The following is a 14,540-nucleotide window of genomic DNA, read 5'->3' on the forward strand; positions in this document are numbered from 1 at the left end:
AACACGACTCATAAAACAAAAAACTTTGTTGGAATTTGTGTGGTAATTGGTAGCTCTGTGCAAAATTTTAAAAAGTCCTATGGACCGGAAGTGGTTCAAAAGTTCGTCTTTGTCAAGCGAATACACCACTGTCTGCTTTGTGTATGTTCGCATCCAAATTTACTTTGTCAAGCGTCTTTTTCTTCTTTGTCAAGCTACCACATCCAAAAGTATTGCATATTTATATGTATACTTTTGTTTTGTTTTTGATAAATCCTTTGAAGTTGTGTTCATTCGTGCGTGAAATATATTTTGTTGAAAATATTTCACCACAATAAATGACAGTAGTATGTAAATAACAACAACGTCAGTTAAAAACGCATAGGCGCTACGAGACTATTGTCATTCTTTGAAGGTAGACACTTCGTTCGTAAGTTAACTTATTTGAAGGTACCCAGCAATGAACAACGGACATAGGTTACATGTTATCCAATGAATGTTTCCACACCCCCTGGCGTATTTGTTCTGCAAAGACTATTATGGGATTTTACATCACATGTTAATCATAAATTGGAAGCCCTGTCAGCACAGTCTGTGGTAAGTTTATATTTATGTAGGCAAGTGAAAAAGCTAACTTTTTGTGTCCCCATTATTTCCATATTGATTTGGGGATATGTTTTGACATGATGTACCTATTGATAAGTGTCTTTCCTGAAAATTATTTCTTATTTTAGAAAATTGCCAGATGTTCTACATACCGTTAATTCCAGTTTGTCTTCACGTAAACAAAAATTTTCATTTTAGTGCTTGGTATTTATGTTTTTCTCCGAAAAAGATAACCCCTACACCATTAAGCATTTTATTGAAGAACTCAAATACATTTCCAGCCAATATTTATATGCAGCTTTGTGTTGTCAGACTCATTTGTGGTGCGTAGTTGTTCCATGAATACATTAGTTATACAAATATGTGGGGAAGTCCATACCCTTATCTGCACATTCAATGGCCAATGCAAAAAGGCCACACAGTTTATCAGAAAGAGTAAGAAGGATCACTGCTTGCAGATTTAAAAAATCATGTCAACTGGGACATAGCTGGGTAGCATAACATTTTGTGCATTTGGGGAAGTAATATATACCACTTTGCACAAAACAAGCTTCAGATTGTTGGGAAAATATGATATATACCATACCGTTCTTCAGTGTTTGTTGATATTTAGGAACACTATTAACGGATTTGCTATTAATTCTGAGAATAAAGAAACTGGCCCATACTATTGTTAACATTGTCATGTTTCATGTACGAAAAAGGTTTCTTGATGTTTATTTTGACATAAATTGGGACCATGTTCATGCCAAACTTACAAAGCAAACAAGCTTTTGTGTTTTAGAGTGAAAAACATTTGATGAAATGCTTGCAACGTGGTGAGGATGCAGAATTCGATCAACTATTATGTTCCTTGGGCTGTCTGGCAGAACATTGCTTGCCTTCTTTAGTAGAAATACTATTTAAATGGTGAGGGTTCAATTGCAGGTAAAACTTAATCACAGGAAAATACAACAAAATATTTTATTGTAATTAACTTTTTGTTGTGAAAATGTATTTACTACAAACACATTGAAAAAATGCACTTAATTGATATTTCTACACCCCATATTTTGAACATATTTAAAAAATTTAAACTTTTTATAATAGTTAGCACAAGGTGGTCCAAATGTTATTTGCTGTGTCCCACACAGCACATCAGGCACATCACTGCAGTGCTCAGAGAAATTAGTAAAGATTGGCAATATAGAATAATGCCCTATTCTAAAACAGTTTATGTGATACTTTTGCTACTACGTATAATACAATTTAAATAGGATTGCTCTACTGTCATGAATTCATGTACTTCATTAGTCTGACATTTCATCTGCTATATAGCAAAACTTCACCAGGGTTTAACACCTCATTTCAAATGCAACCACACAACATTTAAAGGCACAAAATGAAAAAATACAAGCTAACACACCTTGCGAAATTACCTGATTGGGGCAAAAACACACACTTCACAACAGTAACAACAAGTTGTTGTATATTGCTTGAAAACACACACATTGCTCTTTATCATTAAAATAGGTAATGTAATGCAGAATGCTGCATCCTATTCTGTTTTTGTTGGATTCCTTGTATAGCCTTATTTTCTGTGGCCTAAACAATACGTTGTACATCCGGTGCCATTGGATCCAAACAGGTGTACCATTTGTAATTTTTGGGTACTATAGTGATGTTGTATTGAGGTTCCAAAAGTTTGTTTCAGCCTTAATTTCATTGTTTTCTTTTTGTGATGGCTTACAAAATTTATGTGCAAAAAATCTGCATGTGTTCTGTAGAGAACCCTAAGCCAAAAAAGTTTTGGAATCACTGTTCACAACATTCGTACAATTGCTGTGTGCACTGTTTATCAACAACGTTTTCGTTTGCCGATGTCACTTGGTGTAAAATAATATTTGTCTGTGTGGTGTTCTGCATTGTATTGTTTTATGTCTTTATTGCAGAGGAGTTTAACGCAAAGTTATTTTAGATCATGCGTATTTCGGGTTCGGACAATAGTTCGTTGAACTTTTTTGCGAGTATAGCAATGTTGCAAGTGCGTGGCTTAATAACTTTTCATATGTTGACGAATCGAGTAAGAATGATTCTTACCTCCAGTAGATCGAAAAGACTGTCTGCACGCAGTAGGGGAATGTTTAAGTGTCAGAACACCCCCTCAACATTGCTAACGAACACTACGGACTAGTGTTCAAATGCGCTGTAGCTCCGTTTATCGGTCATGTGCATTTACATGGCAATGAACAATTGTTTGTCACACCATTGTTCAACAAACCCGACAACAACAGGCGTTTTTGAAAACCACGGTTGTATTCATTTCTGCTACAATTTTATTAATCGCCACAAGTGTTATAATTGTTTGACAAGATTCCGTTTTTTTTTTCGCAAATATTTATCTACTACTACTGAAACATATATGTATATTTGGTGGTGCAAGACAACGTCCTGCAGAATTGCAAATTTGTTTTTAATTGGCGAAATATAAAAACAATCCCACTGAGATATATTGCTTAACAATTGTCGAGCATTGTTTTGTTATAATATGGTCTGTTTTTGTGTTTTTTCTTAAACTTGGACAAACGCATGTATACATAAGCATCCTCAAACGTTATGTGTTTTCGCGGACCAGTTGATTTTGAAGTTGATTGATATATCGCATGAACTACCGTAATGCTCTACTTGTTTTAAAAGTGAATTTGCATGGTAAATGTTCAAAAAAAAACTTAAAAATTTTAACCCCAAATAACGGTTTCAATAATTAGCAACCTCATATTTTTTCTAAATTCACCACAGACGGGTGCGATAATTTTTCAATCCTTAACATGCGGTAAAATACACGACCAAGTAAAGTAATAAAGCTTGCAGAAAAACTGTGAACTGAATCTTACACAATTTTGAGAATAAAATGGCCCATACTGTAGAAAACATTCACATGTTTTATTCATTTAAAGATGTTTTAGCAAAAGCTTATGTCATCATCAGTTTAAAAATGGTTGGTTGGTCTAGCTTCACAATAATAAAGAAATAAAATCATGTCAATGTTTTCTAAAGTATGGGCCAGTCTCTTCATTCTTATTACTTCGTATGAAATTTAGATAGTTTGGAATTCCAATTTTCAGGATTTGTTAGTCTATATTGCCCATTCCCATAAATTAGACAAAAAATTAATGCAAATTTCTAAAAGCTTGGTGACATAAACTTGCAATGATCGTACAATGCAAATATGTTACATCAATCCCCAAACAAGATGCAGAGTTCGAAAGGAGGCCAAGACAAAATGTGAAGCAAAATTATTTGTTTCATTTAGGGTCAGAAAAGAGTATTGAAGTATGCCAACTTTTTTCCCCAACACAGTTAAAGAAGAGAATCCCCACTGCTCGCTCAACTGTAAAATTTACCACTATGTCACTAGTTATATTGTGACAGAGGACAAGGTGTGCATTTCCGCCGACAAAAACTTATTTTTCATGAAAAGTTTAGGTTGACGATATTTATCGTTTTAAAATACAAAAAAGTTTTTTAAAGACAGTTATAAATGTGTTAACGTCTTTGACAAAGTATCAGAATCAGTACCAAAACATAAAATCCTAAAGTACCTAAACCAAGAAAATCTTTTCCATTTATGACTCGAATAACCTAAAATATTTTTAACCTGACGTATAAAATTTTATAATTTTTTCTTAGTCACCCTGGAACAAACAAGATATTCATGTGTTTTTGACATCCAGGCTTTCATTGAATACAATAGCATTGGATTTTCAAAGTTTTGTTATTGAAGTATTTGGCACTTGCGTCCAGGGTTTCTATTTATGCCTTTTTCACCATTGTAAGTGTTCGACATGCGGCGCCACTGTTCGACATGGGCGGTGTGAATAAATGTTAAGTTACCGGTATGCAGTACCACGAACAGACCAATGCTATTGTTATCTACAAAAGTCCATAAATTGAATTACTATAATAACTTAATTAAGCCTAACATATCGTTCATGTCAATCTTGCAACATTCACATCAATCTTAATAGTTTTCTTTTTTCAAAGATTGGGCGCAAAAGTGGTTCGAAGACGTTGGTGCCAGTATAAGTCGTTTAATTTCAAACTGCAAACTATTAGTTGGGGAGAAATTTGTATTTCAAGTCACTATCAAACAACAGCATTTAACTAAACGCTTACGTAGTGTTGAAAACTAAATTGCATCATTGTTTTGGATCCCCACCCAAAATAAATTTGTCTCTTTAGATGGCTAAACAAAAGCAACCGCAATAATTTTTTGGACAAAATCCATGCAAAAACCAACCAGCACTTCCTTTAACGTTCAGCGAATAAGCGCATTATGTTTAAAACTAACCATTGTTTCCAAACATGGAGCATTGTTACCGAACATGTGGCATTGTTACCAATATGGAAGACCCTACCAATAACAAACCATGTGCAAAATCTTGGCTTAAATTGGTATAGTTTCTAAGAAACTGACACTCTGGGCATAAATAAACCTAAATTTTATGGCCATAGCCCTAATGAGGTCTTGCTGCATAGATGGCAAAACTTAGTTAAAATATTTGAATTGAATTAGTGTTTATGTGTAAGGTTAGTTTCACAGTAAATATAATATGCCTTGCAGCAACACAATAAATGTGAAACATTTTTTGGGGCAATGTATTAAAAAAAAATTCTATTACAAATCTTTTAATAGGCTTGATGGTAATTATGCAAATGAGGATAAGCTTGCTTCCACATCAACTTCCAACAAGTGGTAAGTACAACATATTACATAATACAATCACTTTTCACTGCTGCAATTTAGTGAAAACATTTATGTTATTCTAGTGACATCAAAGACGAATACACACAAAAGGAAACTCAAAAGGTATAGTTGTTTTTTAATTTCATTGGTACTGTTTTTATGCAAAACATTTTTGCTGTTGTGATTTGTAATTATAAATAGCTAATTCACTTGCAAAACAATTCGGTTTCAAATACACAAGATAAATCCAGTTTTGTTTAGAAATTGTTTAAAGAACTAGTAACAAAGGTATGAATATAGAAAGTTGCATTCCACATTTTTGGAGGTTTCAAAACTTTATTTGCTTTAAAAACAATATGTACGTATTTTTGTACATTCGTCATTGTATAGCCTTTTGACTTGCATTGAAATGATTGGTTGGTCACCATAGGCGTTGATTCCTATCTCCTAGAGAAGGCCAGCCTAACCTGCAAAATACCCAGGTTAGGCTGCCTACCCTGGATTTGGAAAATCTCCGTCGTTCTTTAGGCTGATATACCCGCAATGGCAACCATTAGCTCGCATCGTGCGATGGTTAAATGTTTTTGTGTTCCACTGTTTAAATTTGTGGAGTGCATTTCATTTGCTGAATCAGAGATAATTTTCAATACTATGAAAAATGATAGTATTTATCGTGTCTTTTCTGCGTAATTGTGTATCACACAATCTTACAAACTGCACTTAAACGAACGAGGAATAAACAACGCCTTATGATTAATCAGTGAAGTAACATTTTCGTAATGTAAGTCTTGGCATTTACTGTCGCTGAAGACATAACCTTTAAAAAACGGGAGCCTGTAGTGCAGTGATTCCCAACCTTTTTGTGGTTGCGTACCACTTGGAGGTAAAACAATTTCGATGCGTACCACCTAGTCGAGTGTTCCAAAGTAACCAGAGATTGAAGTAGCAAATGTTTTTCGATCACTTGCGATTATTTAAATTCGAACTATATCCACTAATTACGGAAAAAAGCTCGCGTACCACCTGGAATGCCGTCGCGTGGATTGGTACGCGTACCACCAGTTGGGAAACACTGCTGGAGTGCTTGATAGTATTTTTGTTTTGCTCACGCCTGGTACAAGATCGGTAATACATTTGGAAACTACCAACGACGGCCAAGACAACGTTAAAAACCAAACACGAATAGCTTTTGACGATCTGACGATAACGAAAGACGATTTTTAGCCGAACCGAAATAGACGATTCGGTTCATCACTCAAAAGCACCAAGCCCGTAAATTGACTCGGCACTCGCAGGACCAGTTCAATACGAACACGTCTGAGAACCTATGGTCCGAATAATGATTTTACTTGGCCTAACCTGGAAACTTAAAAAATCGACGCGTATGTTGGTCACAACATTACAGGAATGTTTCCTAGCTTATGCCAAAAGTTAATTTATTTTTTCTATTTGTTTTATCATGTGAATGTTGCCACAAAGTACAGCAGAAAACCCATGTTTGGCAATAATGTATATGCATGAAACTTGACTACCCTTTTTCTTGAATTGGGTCTAAATTAAGCTTTTTATATATATACTTCATATCAAAATTTAATTTTCACCAAAATTAAAAATCAATTGCATACAAAACATGTTGAAAATTAATGATTTGGATCTATTGATCAAAAAATCATCTTCTTTTCATTATGAAAGTGTAATAATTTGTGTTTATGTCTATATATTTAGCCCAAAAGTATTTGTTTTTTATTTCAGATTGCAGTGAAAATAGTTTTCACATTAGCCCTTATTGAAATACTTCAGCAGTTACCAGTTCACCCACTGCCAGAAAAATTTATTCAACAAATTTTGACTCTTGCGTTCAATCATTTTAAACAAGCAACTTCTCTTATTCATGGTAATGATCAGGCAGACAGTAAAGCAAGGATTGTTGCGGAATTGTTTTCAGAGGTTATTGGAGTTATAGCCAAAACAAAGTAAGTTGAAGTTATGCAGGATGATACAAACACTAAACACACATAAAATAATGTACAAGCCCTTAATGTGTTGTAGAGAAGATGTCTTGGTGCCAATTCTTCATGTTTCTGTTACTGTCTTAAGGTTTATATAATAGCATGTCAGCAAAATCCTGTTGGGAGAAAACATTTTAGTGAAAATTAATGGATGTGATTTGTGAAATTTAAGCAATTCTAAAGACACATTTTTTGTGAACTAATAAACTTATAAGGCAATGATTAAAGACATGGATTTGGATAGCAGTGGTGGATCTAGCGGGTGTATATGTATGAAATTGAGGATGATTTTTTATTTTATTATTCCTGTATTTCAAAATACAGGCTCTTGGTAATGGTGAATTACTTTGTTGCATTTGCTGATAAAATGGTATGACATTTGTGTCAAAAACACATTGAATTAAAACTATCTTTTAAAATAATTTTCAAATAAGGTCAAAATAATCTTTGAAATGCTGGATTAAAAAAATTCTGTGACTTCTTTTGAAAATCTTTTTTGAAATGTGTTCTGTAGTGTGCCTTTTAAGTAATTTTGTGTTTTTATGTGCAAAAAAAAACAGAACTTGCTATAAAACAAATTATTTATTTACCGTATTTTTGCTTTGAAAGGTTTCAGTCCGTCAGAAAAAAATTTTTGCATGAAATTGATGATGCAAAACGACAAGAACATAGCACTCAGACTATTCTAAGTCTTGTTATGGGGATGAAATTTTTTCGAGTTAAAATGTATCCAGTTGAAGATTTTGAAGCTTCTTTTAGGTATGCATGTAGTTTTGTACTGGATTTTAGCACTTTCTAACTTTTTTAGTACGGCAAAGTTTAAAAAAGTATTCTTTCTAATCCAACATGTATATAGAATTGTTTACACTGTCATTAATTTTAATGCAGTTAATTCCTAACTAAACTATTATCAGCCCAGTTTCTTAAAATTCACAAAATAAACATAAAAAAACATGAAACTAAAATATAACATATGTTAGATAATAGTTTGTTGAACATTTTTGGTCATGTCCCCTTATATGTAAATCTGTTCTTACTCAGACCCCAAAAAATATTCTTACAGATTTTTAAGAGAACTTGCAGATTTTTTTCTTGAAGCCAAGGACAGAGAATTAAAACATGGATTGGCTGCTTTGTTTGTTGAAATATTAATTCCTGTTGCGGCAGTGAGTATTAAAATGATCAGATATTTCAAATATTTTGTAAATTTTGTCTATTTAGGCTGTAAAAACAGAAGTTAATGTTCCTGTTTTGAGGGAGTTTGTGGACACACTGTACCCCACATCTTTGGAAATGTCAAAGAGAAAAAAAAATCAGCTGGCCATGTATCCTCTTGTTACATGCCTACTTTGTGTATCACAAAAACAGTTTTTTTTAAACAATTGGCATATTTTTTTAGAAAACTGTCTATCAAATTTAAAGGTATTATTTGTCTTTCTTGATGATTGTAGTTATTTTGTTTTAATCTAAATTGGTATGGAGTCATTTCCATGACAAAGTTTAAAAGTCTAGCTTCTCTGAAACACAATACATTTTAGGTGTTAAATTTTTTTTAAATTTTCTTGTTTGCTGTTTTTTTTTGTAGCATCGTGATCAAAAAGTTTCAAGAGTCGCTTTAGAGTCTTTGTACAGGCTTTTATGGACATATACTGTACGTATTAAATGTGAAAGTAACTTGGCAACTCAAACAAGGCTGCAGTCAATTATAAAAAGTCTGTTTCCTTTCGGCTCAAGAACAATTGTTCCAAAGGTAAAAGTCATATTTTAAGACAAACTCTCTTTTTATACTGTTTATAAGTCCAACATTCTGTGTTTATTACAAATTAAATACAACTGAGTGCAGTCTTAACAACTGTTTTATCAGGACACTCCACTGAGTATTTATGTAAAAATCATTCAGTTTATTGCTCAAGAAAGACTAGATTTTGCAATGAAAGAAATTATTATGGACTTGCTTGGAATTAATCTTTCGTCATCCAGAAGTTCACGACTTCTCACTTTACAGCCAGAAAGAATGAACATAGGTAAACATTTCTGTATTAGACGATAAGTGGTAACTCTTATTACTCAATGCAATGACTGGACATTTATAATTAGTTATTTGGCAGACGAACCACTGACCAGTTTATCATCTACATATACTGCAACACCTGGCAGGTCTTTAGTGATATCATCTGTAATTTTTTGAAAATAAGCTGGTGCAGAACTGATACCAAATGGCAACATGTTCTATTACAAAGCAACTCGATGTGTGCTTTTAGCAAGCTTTCATTTGACTTTCTAGTCCCAATTTTATTTGATTATAAATGTCCACCAAATCAATCTATGCGAAGGACAACCACCACCTATTTTCTACATTAAATTCTCTGGTAACGGCAAAGGGTGACAGTGAACTTCCATTTGTGAATTCGCAGTCACCGAATGAACATTACAAATTTGTAGCACAGTCTTATAAGCGATAGTTTTAGAACCAGAACTATTGGCGTTTCCCAATCATTAAACTTCACTGGAGTCAAATTCCTTTGCTTGTACCCAAATCCAAAACTTGGGATAAATTGCTATGCATTGTGAATGGAACTTATCACAGTTTGCATAAAAATTACAATGTGTATAAATTGTTACAACTCTCTTGGCAACATAAATTTATTTCTTGTCTAAAATGACTAGTCATTAAAAAGTTATAGCACATAACTATGTTTAGTTTTTTTTTTACAAAAACTTTTATCAACTCACTCTTTTTACAGGGTTGCGTGCATTTTTAGTAATTACTGACAGCTTGCAGCAAAAAGATGGTGCCCCTCCTATGCCATCAACTGTAGGGATCCTGCCATCTGGAAATACAATCAGAGTAAAAAAAGTCTTTTTAAGCAAAATGCTAACAGAAGATGATGCAAGGACTATAGGAGTTCTACAGTATCATCAGCAAGTTCAACGGGCATTGGATTGGATGATTATTTCACTTGACACACAGGTTTATAATTTTTATTTGAATGTTTTTTGATTGTTTTGTAAACTAACTATTGTTTTTTCTGGAAATCAGTTACTATTATTTTTCATGAGCAGACATTCTTTTTCTTTTAATATCTCTGGGATTAGGTGTGCCACTTGAAATCTTTGGCAAATGTGCCATAGGTTGGCCACCCCTGTGCCTTAAATTAATAATTAATTAAGAAAGACTACCACGCAACATAGAAACAAATGTGCGTCATAATTAGCATTTGTATTTACTAAACTGCAATGTTAGTAAAAGTTAGTAAAGTGTTGCTTGTTTACCTTTAATTGCTGTTTGTCTAACTTGCAACATTTATGAGAAGACTTCTGGAACCGTCTGTTGGTTGGTCTTTACAATAAATTATGCTGCATCAGTCCATGGTTTACTGTGTTGGATGAGTCATTACTGGCTGTGACATGTGTAGTTTCTGGTACACTTTTTGTGACAGGATTGCTTAAAGACAACTTAATTGGCATGAGCTACTCCTTGTTCATGAGGTGTGACAAACAATATAAGTTAGAAACCAGAGACTGATAGGACATATTTGCAGAATTTGTCTGTAACATGCATTAATTGATCAAAATGAAGTGGTTGCTTGCCTTTTATGCCAGTGCATTACAACACTAAGATTAAACCATGTTTTGGGTAATCTGTGCATTAATCAGAAACATGGGTCACAGTGCTTTTTGGATGTTATAGTTATGAAAATGTCTAAACTGACGCAATCAAATAAGGCATTAAGGCAATCAAATAAGGTAAAATTTTATTGGAAATAATTTTTTTGACAAATCGCATCTAATTTAAACAAAGTTTACTGTACACCAGTTTATAGACCAGTAGATACTAGTCATTTTGGATTGTTTGTCAAGCTGATTAAAACCCATTAAACATGTAAATGGAAAATTTCAGCAGGTGTAGTATGAACTATGTGAGCAAAGTTTTACAAGGAATGTTGCATTTCTTGTCACAAACTTACTTTTCAAAAATGATAGAATTATACCTTTCTTAAATTTAATTTAAACCATTTGGAACAGGTTTAGATTTACTTGCCCAGAAATTTTGTGTTGATTTACTGAAAATGTGTGTAAAGTTTGTTCACCATGAGTGGTTCTTGGTGTATGGTAACTCTTTATCCATTGGTTTGTGCAATAGCTGATTGTTTTGGCACTGATGTTGTGCTGTATTCATTGGCAAAACTGCTCTTTTTTGTGTTGAGGGATATCCAATAGTTTTGTTTTATGTATATTTTTGTTCGGAGTACTGTGATTCAGTGCTTTGTTCTCTGTATTGTGTGCAAGTAAATATTTTCATTTTTGTTTGTTTTATCAAGGTTGGGCAAAAGATGATGATGACTCAAAGGACATCTGATGTAATTGCAGAGGATAATAAACCAAAAATTGAATTATTTCGAACATGTGTTGCAGCCATGCCAAGGTTTGTACTCCTTAAACTTGCGTAAGATAAGTGTTTCAAAAGAATTATATTGTAATTTCATGGCCAAAAACTATCAATAATCATAACTGACCTTCTGACACAAAAATTATATAGAACGAAGATTACAATATACTCAGTAACCACATTAAACATTAATTTTTGTGCCAAGATAATTTTAATGGCTAAGTTATCTTCATTGAAAATTAGTTCTGTCATTTGAAGTGGGTGGTTACCACTGCTTACTATCACTATTTATGTCTTAGGTTGATTCCCGTAGGTGATTTATGCCAATTGGACTTATTTGAATTATTGTCCCGTTTAACCATTCATATTGATGAGGAGCTTCGATCATTGTCTTTCAAGGCTTTGCAGTTATTTGCTCTAGATTTTCCACCAAAGCGTGAAGATGTTATCGCAACTTTTATTTCATTTATTTTGAAGCAAGTAAGTTGTAAAAAGTATATTTATTATGTTGCTCTTGATGCCAGGCATATTGTATTTTAATTGATCTATTCTTCGGGCACAATTAAAAGTCGGTGAATAAAAGTTACGTTTAATTCTACCAGAAGAACAGATTAATAATTTAAACCAATTATTATAAAAGCAGTTAATATATTGATAGTCACCGATTGTCGAGTTTGTAAACACTTCAGTGTTGCAGTACTAATTTTTGTGCATGTTCTTAAACTTAACTTGTATGCGACCTGTCTTTATAAAACCTTTTAATTGATGATTAAGAGGAAAACTGATTTTTGTATGATAAAAGTAATACACAGTAATATTGTTAGCAATTGCGAAAATTAGCAATGTTACAAAATAGGTCAATGATACACATCCAATCTTGCTGGAAACTGCTTTAAAACACTTGGTGCAGCTCATTTCAGGATGGAAAAACAAACTTGCTTCCGTCAACAATTCTTATGAATGTGCAAGGTTGTTTAAAATACTATTTAGACATCTTGTGCTTTTTCAATTTTATCCGACTCTATTGAGATACTTTGTTTGAAGTTTCTACCCTTTTAAGTAAAATATACGGTTTCCTTTTAAAAATAAAAAAAAAATCACTTCCTTTACTACAATTACTTTAAACTTACTTGAAACCCTTTTTGGATGAATGATTGTTCTCATGGTGAAACATAGTACTGTATATTCATGAAGTTTTATTTCAGGTGAAAATTTATTTTTTTTTTACTAAAATTAACATTACAAGTAAAAATGATTTACAGGTTAAAATAAATATTGTTTACCTGTATATTTGAACTTTAAAGTTTAGTGAACCTGTGTTTAGAAACATAGTTTTTTTGAGCTTTCCAAAAGGTTTAAGTACTGAAAAAAACGTTTTTTTTAAATATTGCAGTGGTGAAAAGCTGCCTGATATTCTGGACAAACCAAACACATTTGGTCCACTCATACATCGCATGGAAGGGTTCGGATTGGTATTACTGTGCAGCAACCGAACAGTGATGCGGAAGTTGGCATGCATGCTTTTCAAAGAGGTTAACCTGCTAAGACACTTTTTTGTTTATTTAGATTTTCACAAGTGTGTTATATACAGATAAAACTTTTATCTATGTATTTGGAGTACACCAAGAGTGATGATGAATTATGTATTGATGTTTTGGATCGATTGTGCCCACAAATAGTTGCGGAAACAATACAAATGCAGGAAAAAGAAATAAACATGGAATTTGTTAATATTGAGAAGTTAGTTCAAGTTGCAGCTCTAAAGAATTTTACAGCACTTGTAGAGTACAGTTCTTCATGGACCCAGGTACATAATTTGTGTGTACAAACTAAACTTATTTTGCAAAATATTGATATTTCTTTTTGTCAGTTAACATAAATTTAAGCAGTTCAATTGTCGAGGGGCATAAACAGAGAAAAAATGCAAGACTAGAAAACAAAATAATTTCTTATCATCTATATGTAAACCCGCATGAAATGCTTCGAGAAAACTATTTTACTGCAAAACAAACAGTGCTCCAGACAAGTGTACACTGCAGCTCTCATTGACTATTATGGCTCTTTTGCGCATATAAACAGTGCTCAATATCTTAGTTCTTTGGGTTTTAAGGTTGTCTTGGCCATCTTTGCTTGCCTCCAAATGAATTTCTGATCTGTTACTGTGTGTGCACAAAACAATAATGCCTCATTGAACACTAGTTTACTCTTGAGCTCTCGTTTTTTTAAGGGACATGTCTTTAGCAACAGAAAATGCTAAGAAGTACATCACAAAAATAACCTGTCAACAGTTTTATTGTTACATCACCGAACAATCATAAGTCGTTTGTTGATTCTTTGTTAGTTTTGCACCCTAAATACAACTAGGTTTGCAGGCTTGACAGCCCAGGCATTGCAGCCTAGCTGGATCAGCCACTTTTTCCTGACAAGTCGGAGCAAGATTTGAAAAATCAAGCTCCCGGTGAGGTTTGAACTCACGACCCTGGGCTAACCAGGCCCAATGCTCTACCAACTGAGCTACAGGAGCTCAGTGGTTTCACGGGGTATATTGTGGCCAAGGTACACTGGTGCGCAAGCGCACAACTTGCCATACCCCGTGAAACCACTGAGCTCCTGTAGCTCAGTTGGTAGAGCGTTGGGCCTGGTTAGCCCAGGGTCATGAGTTCAAACCTCACCGGGAGCTTGATTTTTCAAATCTTGCTCCGACTTGTCAGGAAAAAGTGGCTGATCCATCTAGGCTGCAATGCCTGGGCTGTCAAGCCTGCAAACCTAATGATCGCGATACGATAGCTGTGATCCCCAAGCAAGGACCTGCACAGTGGGGCGATCCTGC

At 33.8% G+C, this 14,540-nt stretch overlaps 1 protein-coding gene across 3 annotated transcripts in view; it reads left to right on the plus strand.

Moving 5' to 3' along the window:
* The first annotated feature begins 432 nt into the window (after nt 1–432).
* Nucleotides 433–14,540, plus strand: part of LOC145912623 (protein furry homolog-like) — a 40,347-nt gene continuing 26,239 nt past the window's right edge. For all 3 annotated transcript variants that reach the window (XM_083000156.1, XM_083000157.1, XM_083000158.1), the window contains exons 1-16: nt 433–576; nt 1,370–1,494; nt 5,261–5,320; nt 5,395–5,434; nt 7,064–7,284; nt 7,930–8,079; nt 8,384–8,486; nt 8,542–8,742; nt 8,906–9,070; nt 9,185–9,344; nt 10,065–10,291; nt 11,643–11,746; nt 12,010–12,190; nt 12,567–12,679; nt 13,104–13,242; nt 13,302–13,517. In XM_083000156.1, the coding sequence (XP_082856282.1) occupies nt 472–576; nt 1,370–1,494; nt 5,261–5,320; nt 5,395–5,434; nt 7,064–7,284; nt 7,930–8,079; nt 8,384–8,486; nt 8,542–8,742; nt 8,906–9,070; nt 9,185–9,344; nt 10,065–10,291; nt 11,643–11,746; nt 12,010–12,190; nt 12,567–12,679; nt 13,104–13,242; nt 13,302–13,517 (2,310 nt within the window). In that variant the 5' untranslated portion in view covers nt 433–471. The remainder of the gene's footprint in view (nt 577–1,369; nt 1,495–5,260; nt 5,321–5,394; nt 5,435–7,063; nt 7,285–7,929; nt 8,080–8,383; nt 8,487–8,541; nt 8,743–8,905; nt 9,071–9,184; nt 9,345–10,064; nt 10,292–11,642; nt 11,747–12,009; nt 12,191–12,566; nt 12,680–13,103; nt 13,243–13,301; nt 13,518–14,540) is intronic.

The sequence above is a fragment of the Ascidia mentula genome, chromosome 8, assembly GCF_947561715.1.
Source record: "Ascidia mentula chromosome 8, kaAscMent1.1, whole genome shotgun sequence".
Lineage (NCBI taxonomy): Eukaryota > Metazoa > Chordata > Ascidiacea > Phlebobranchia > Ascidiidae > Ascidia > Ascidia mentula.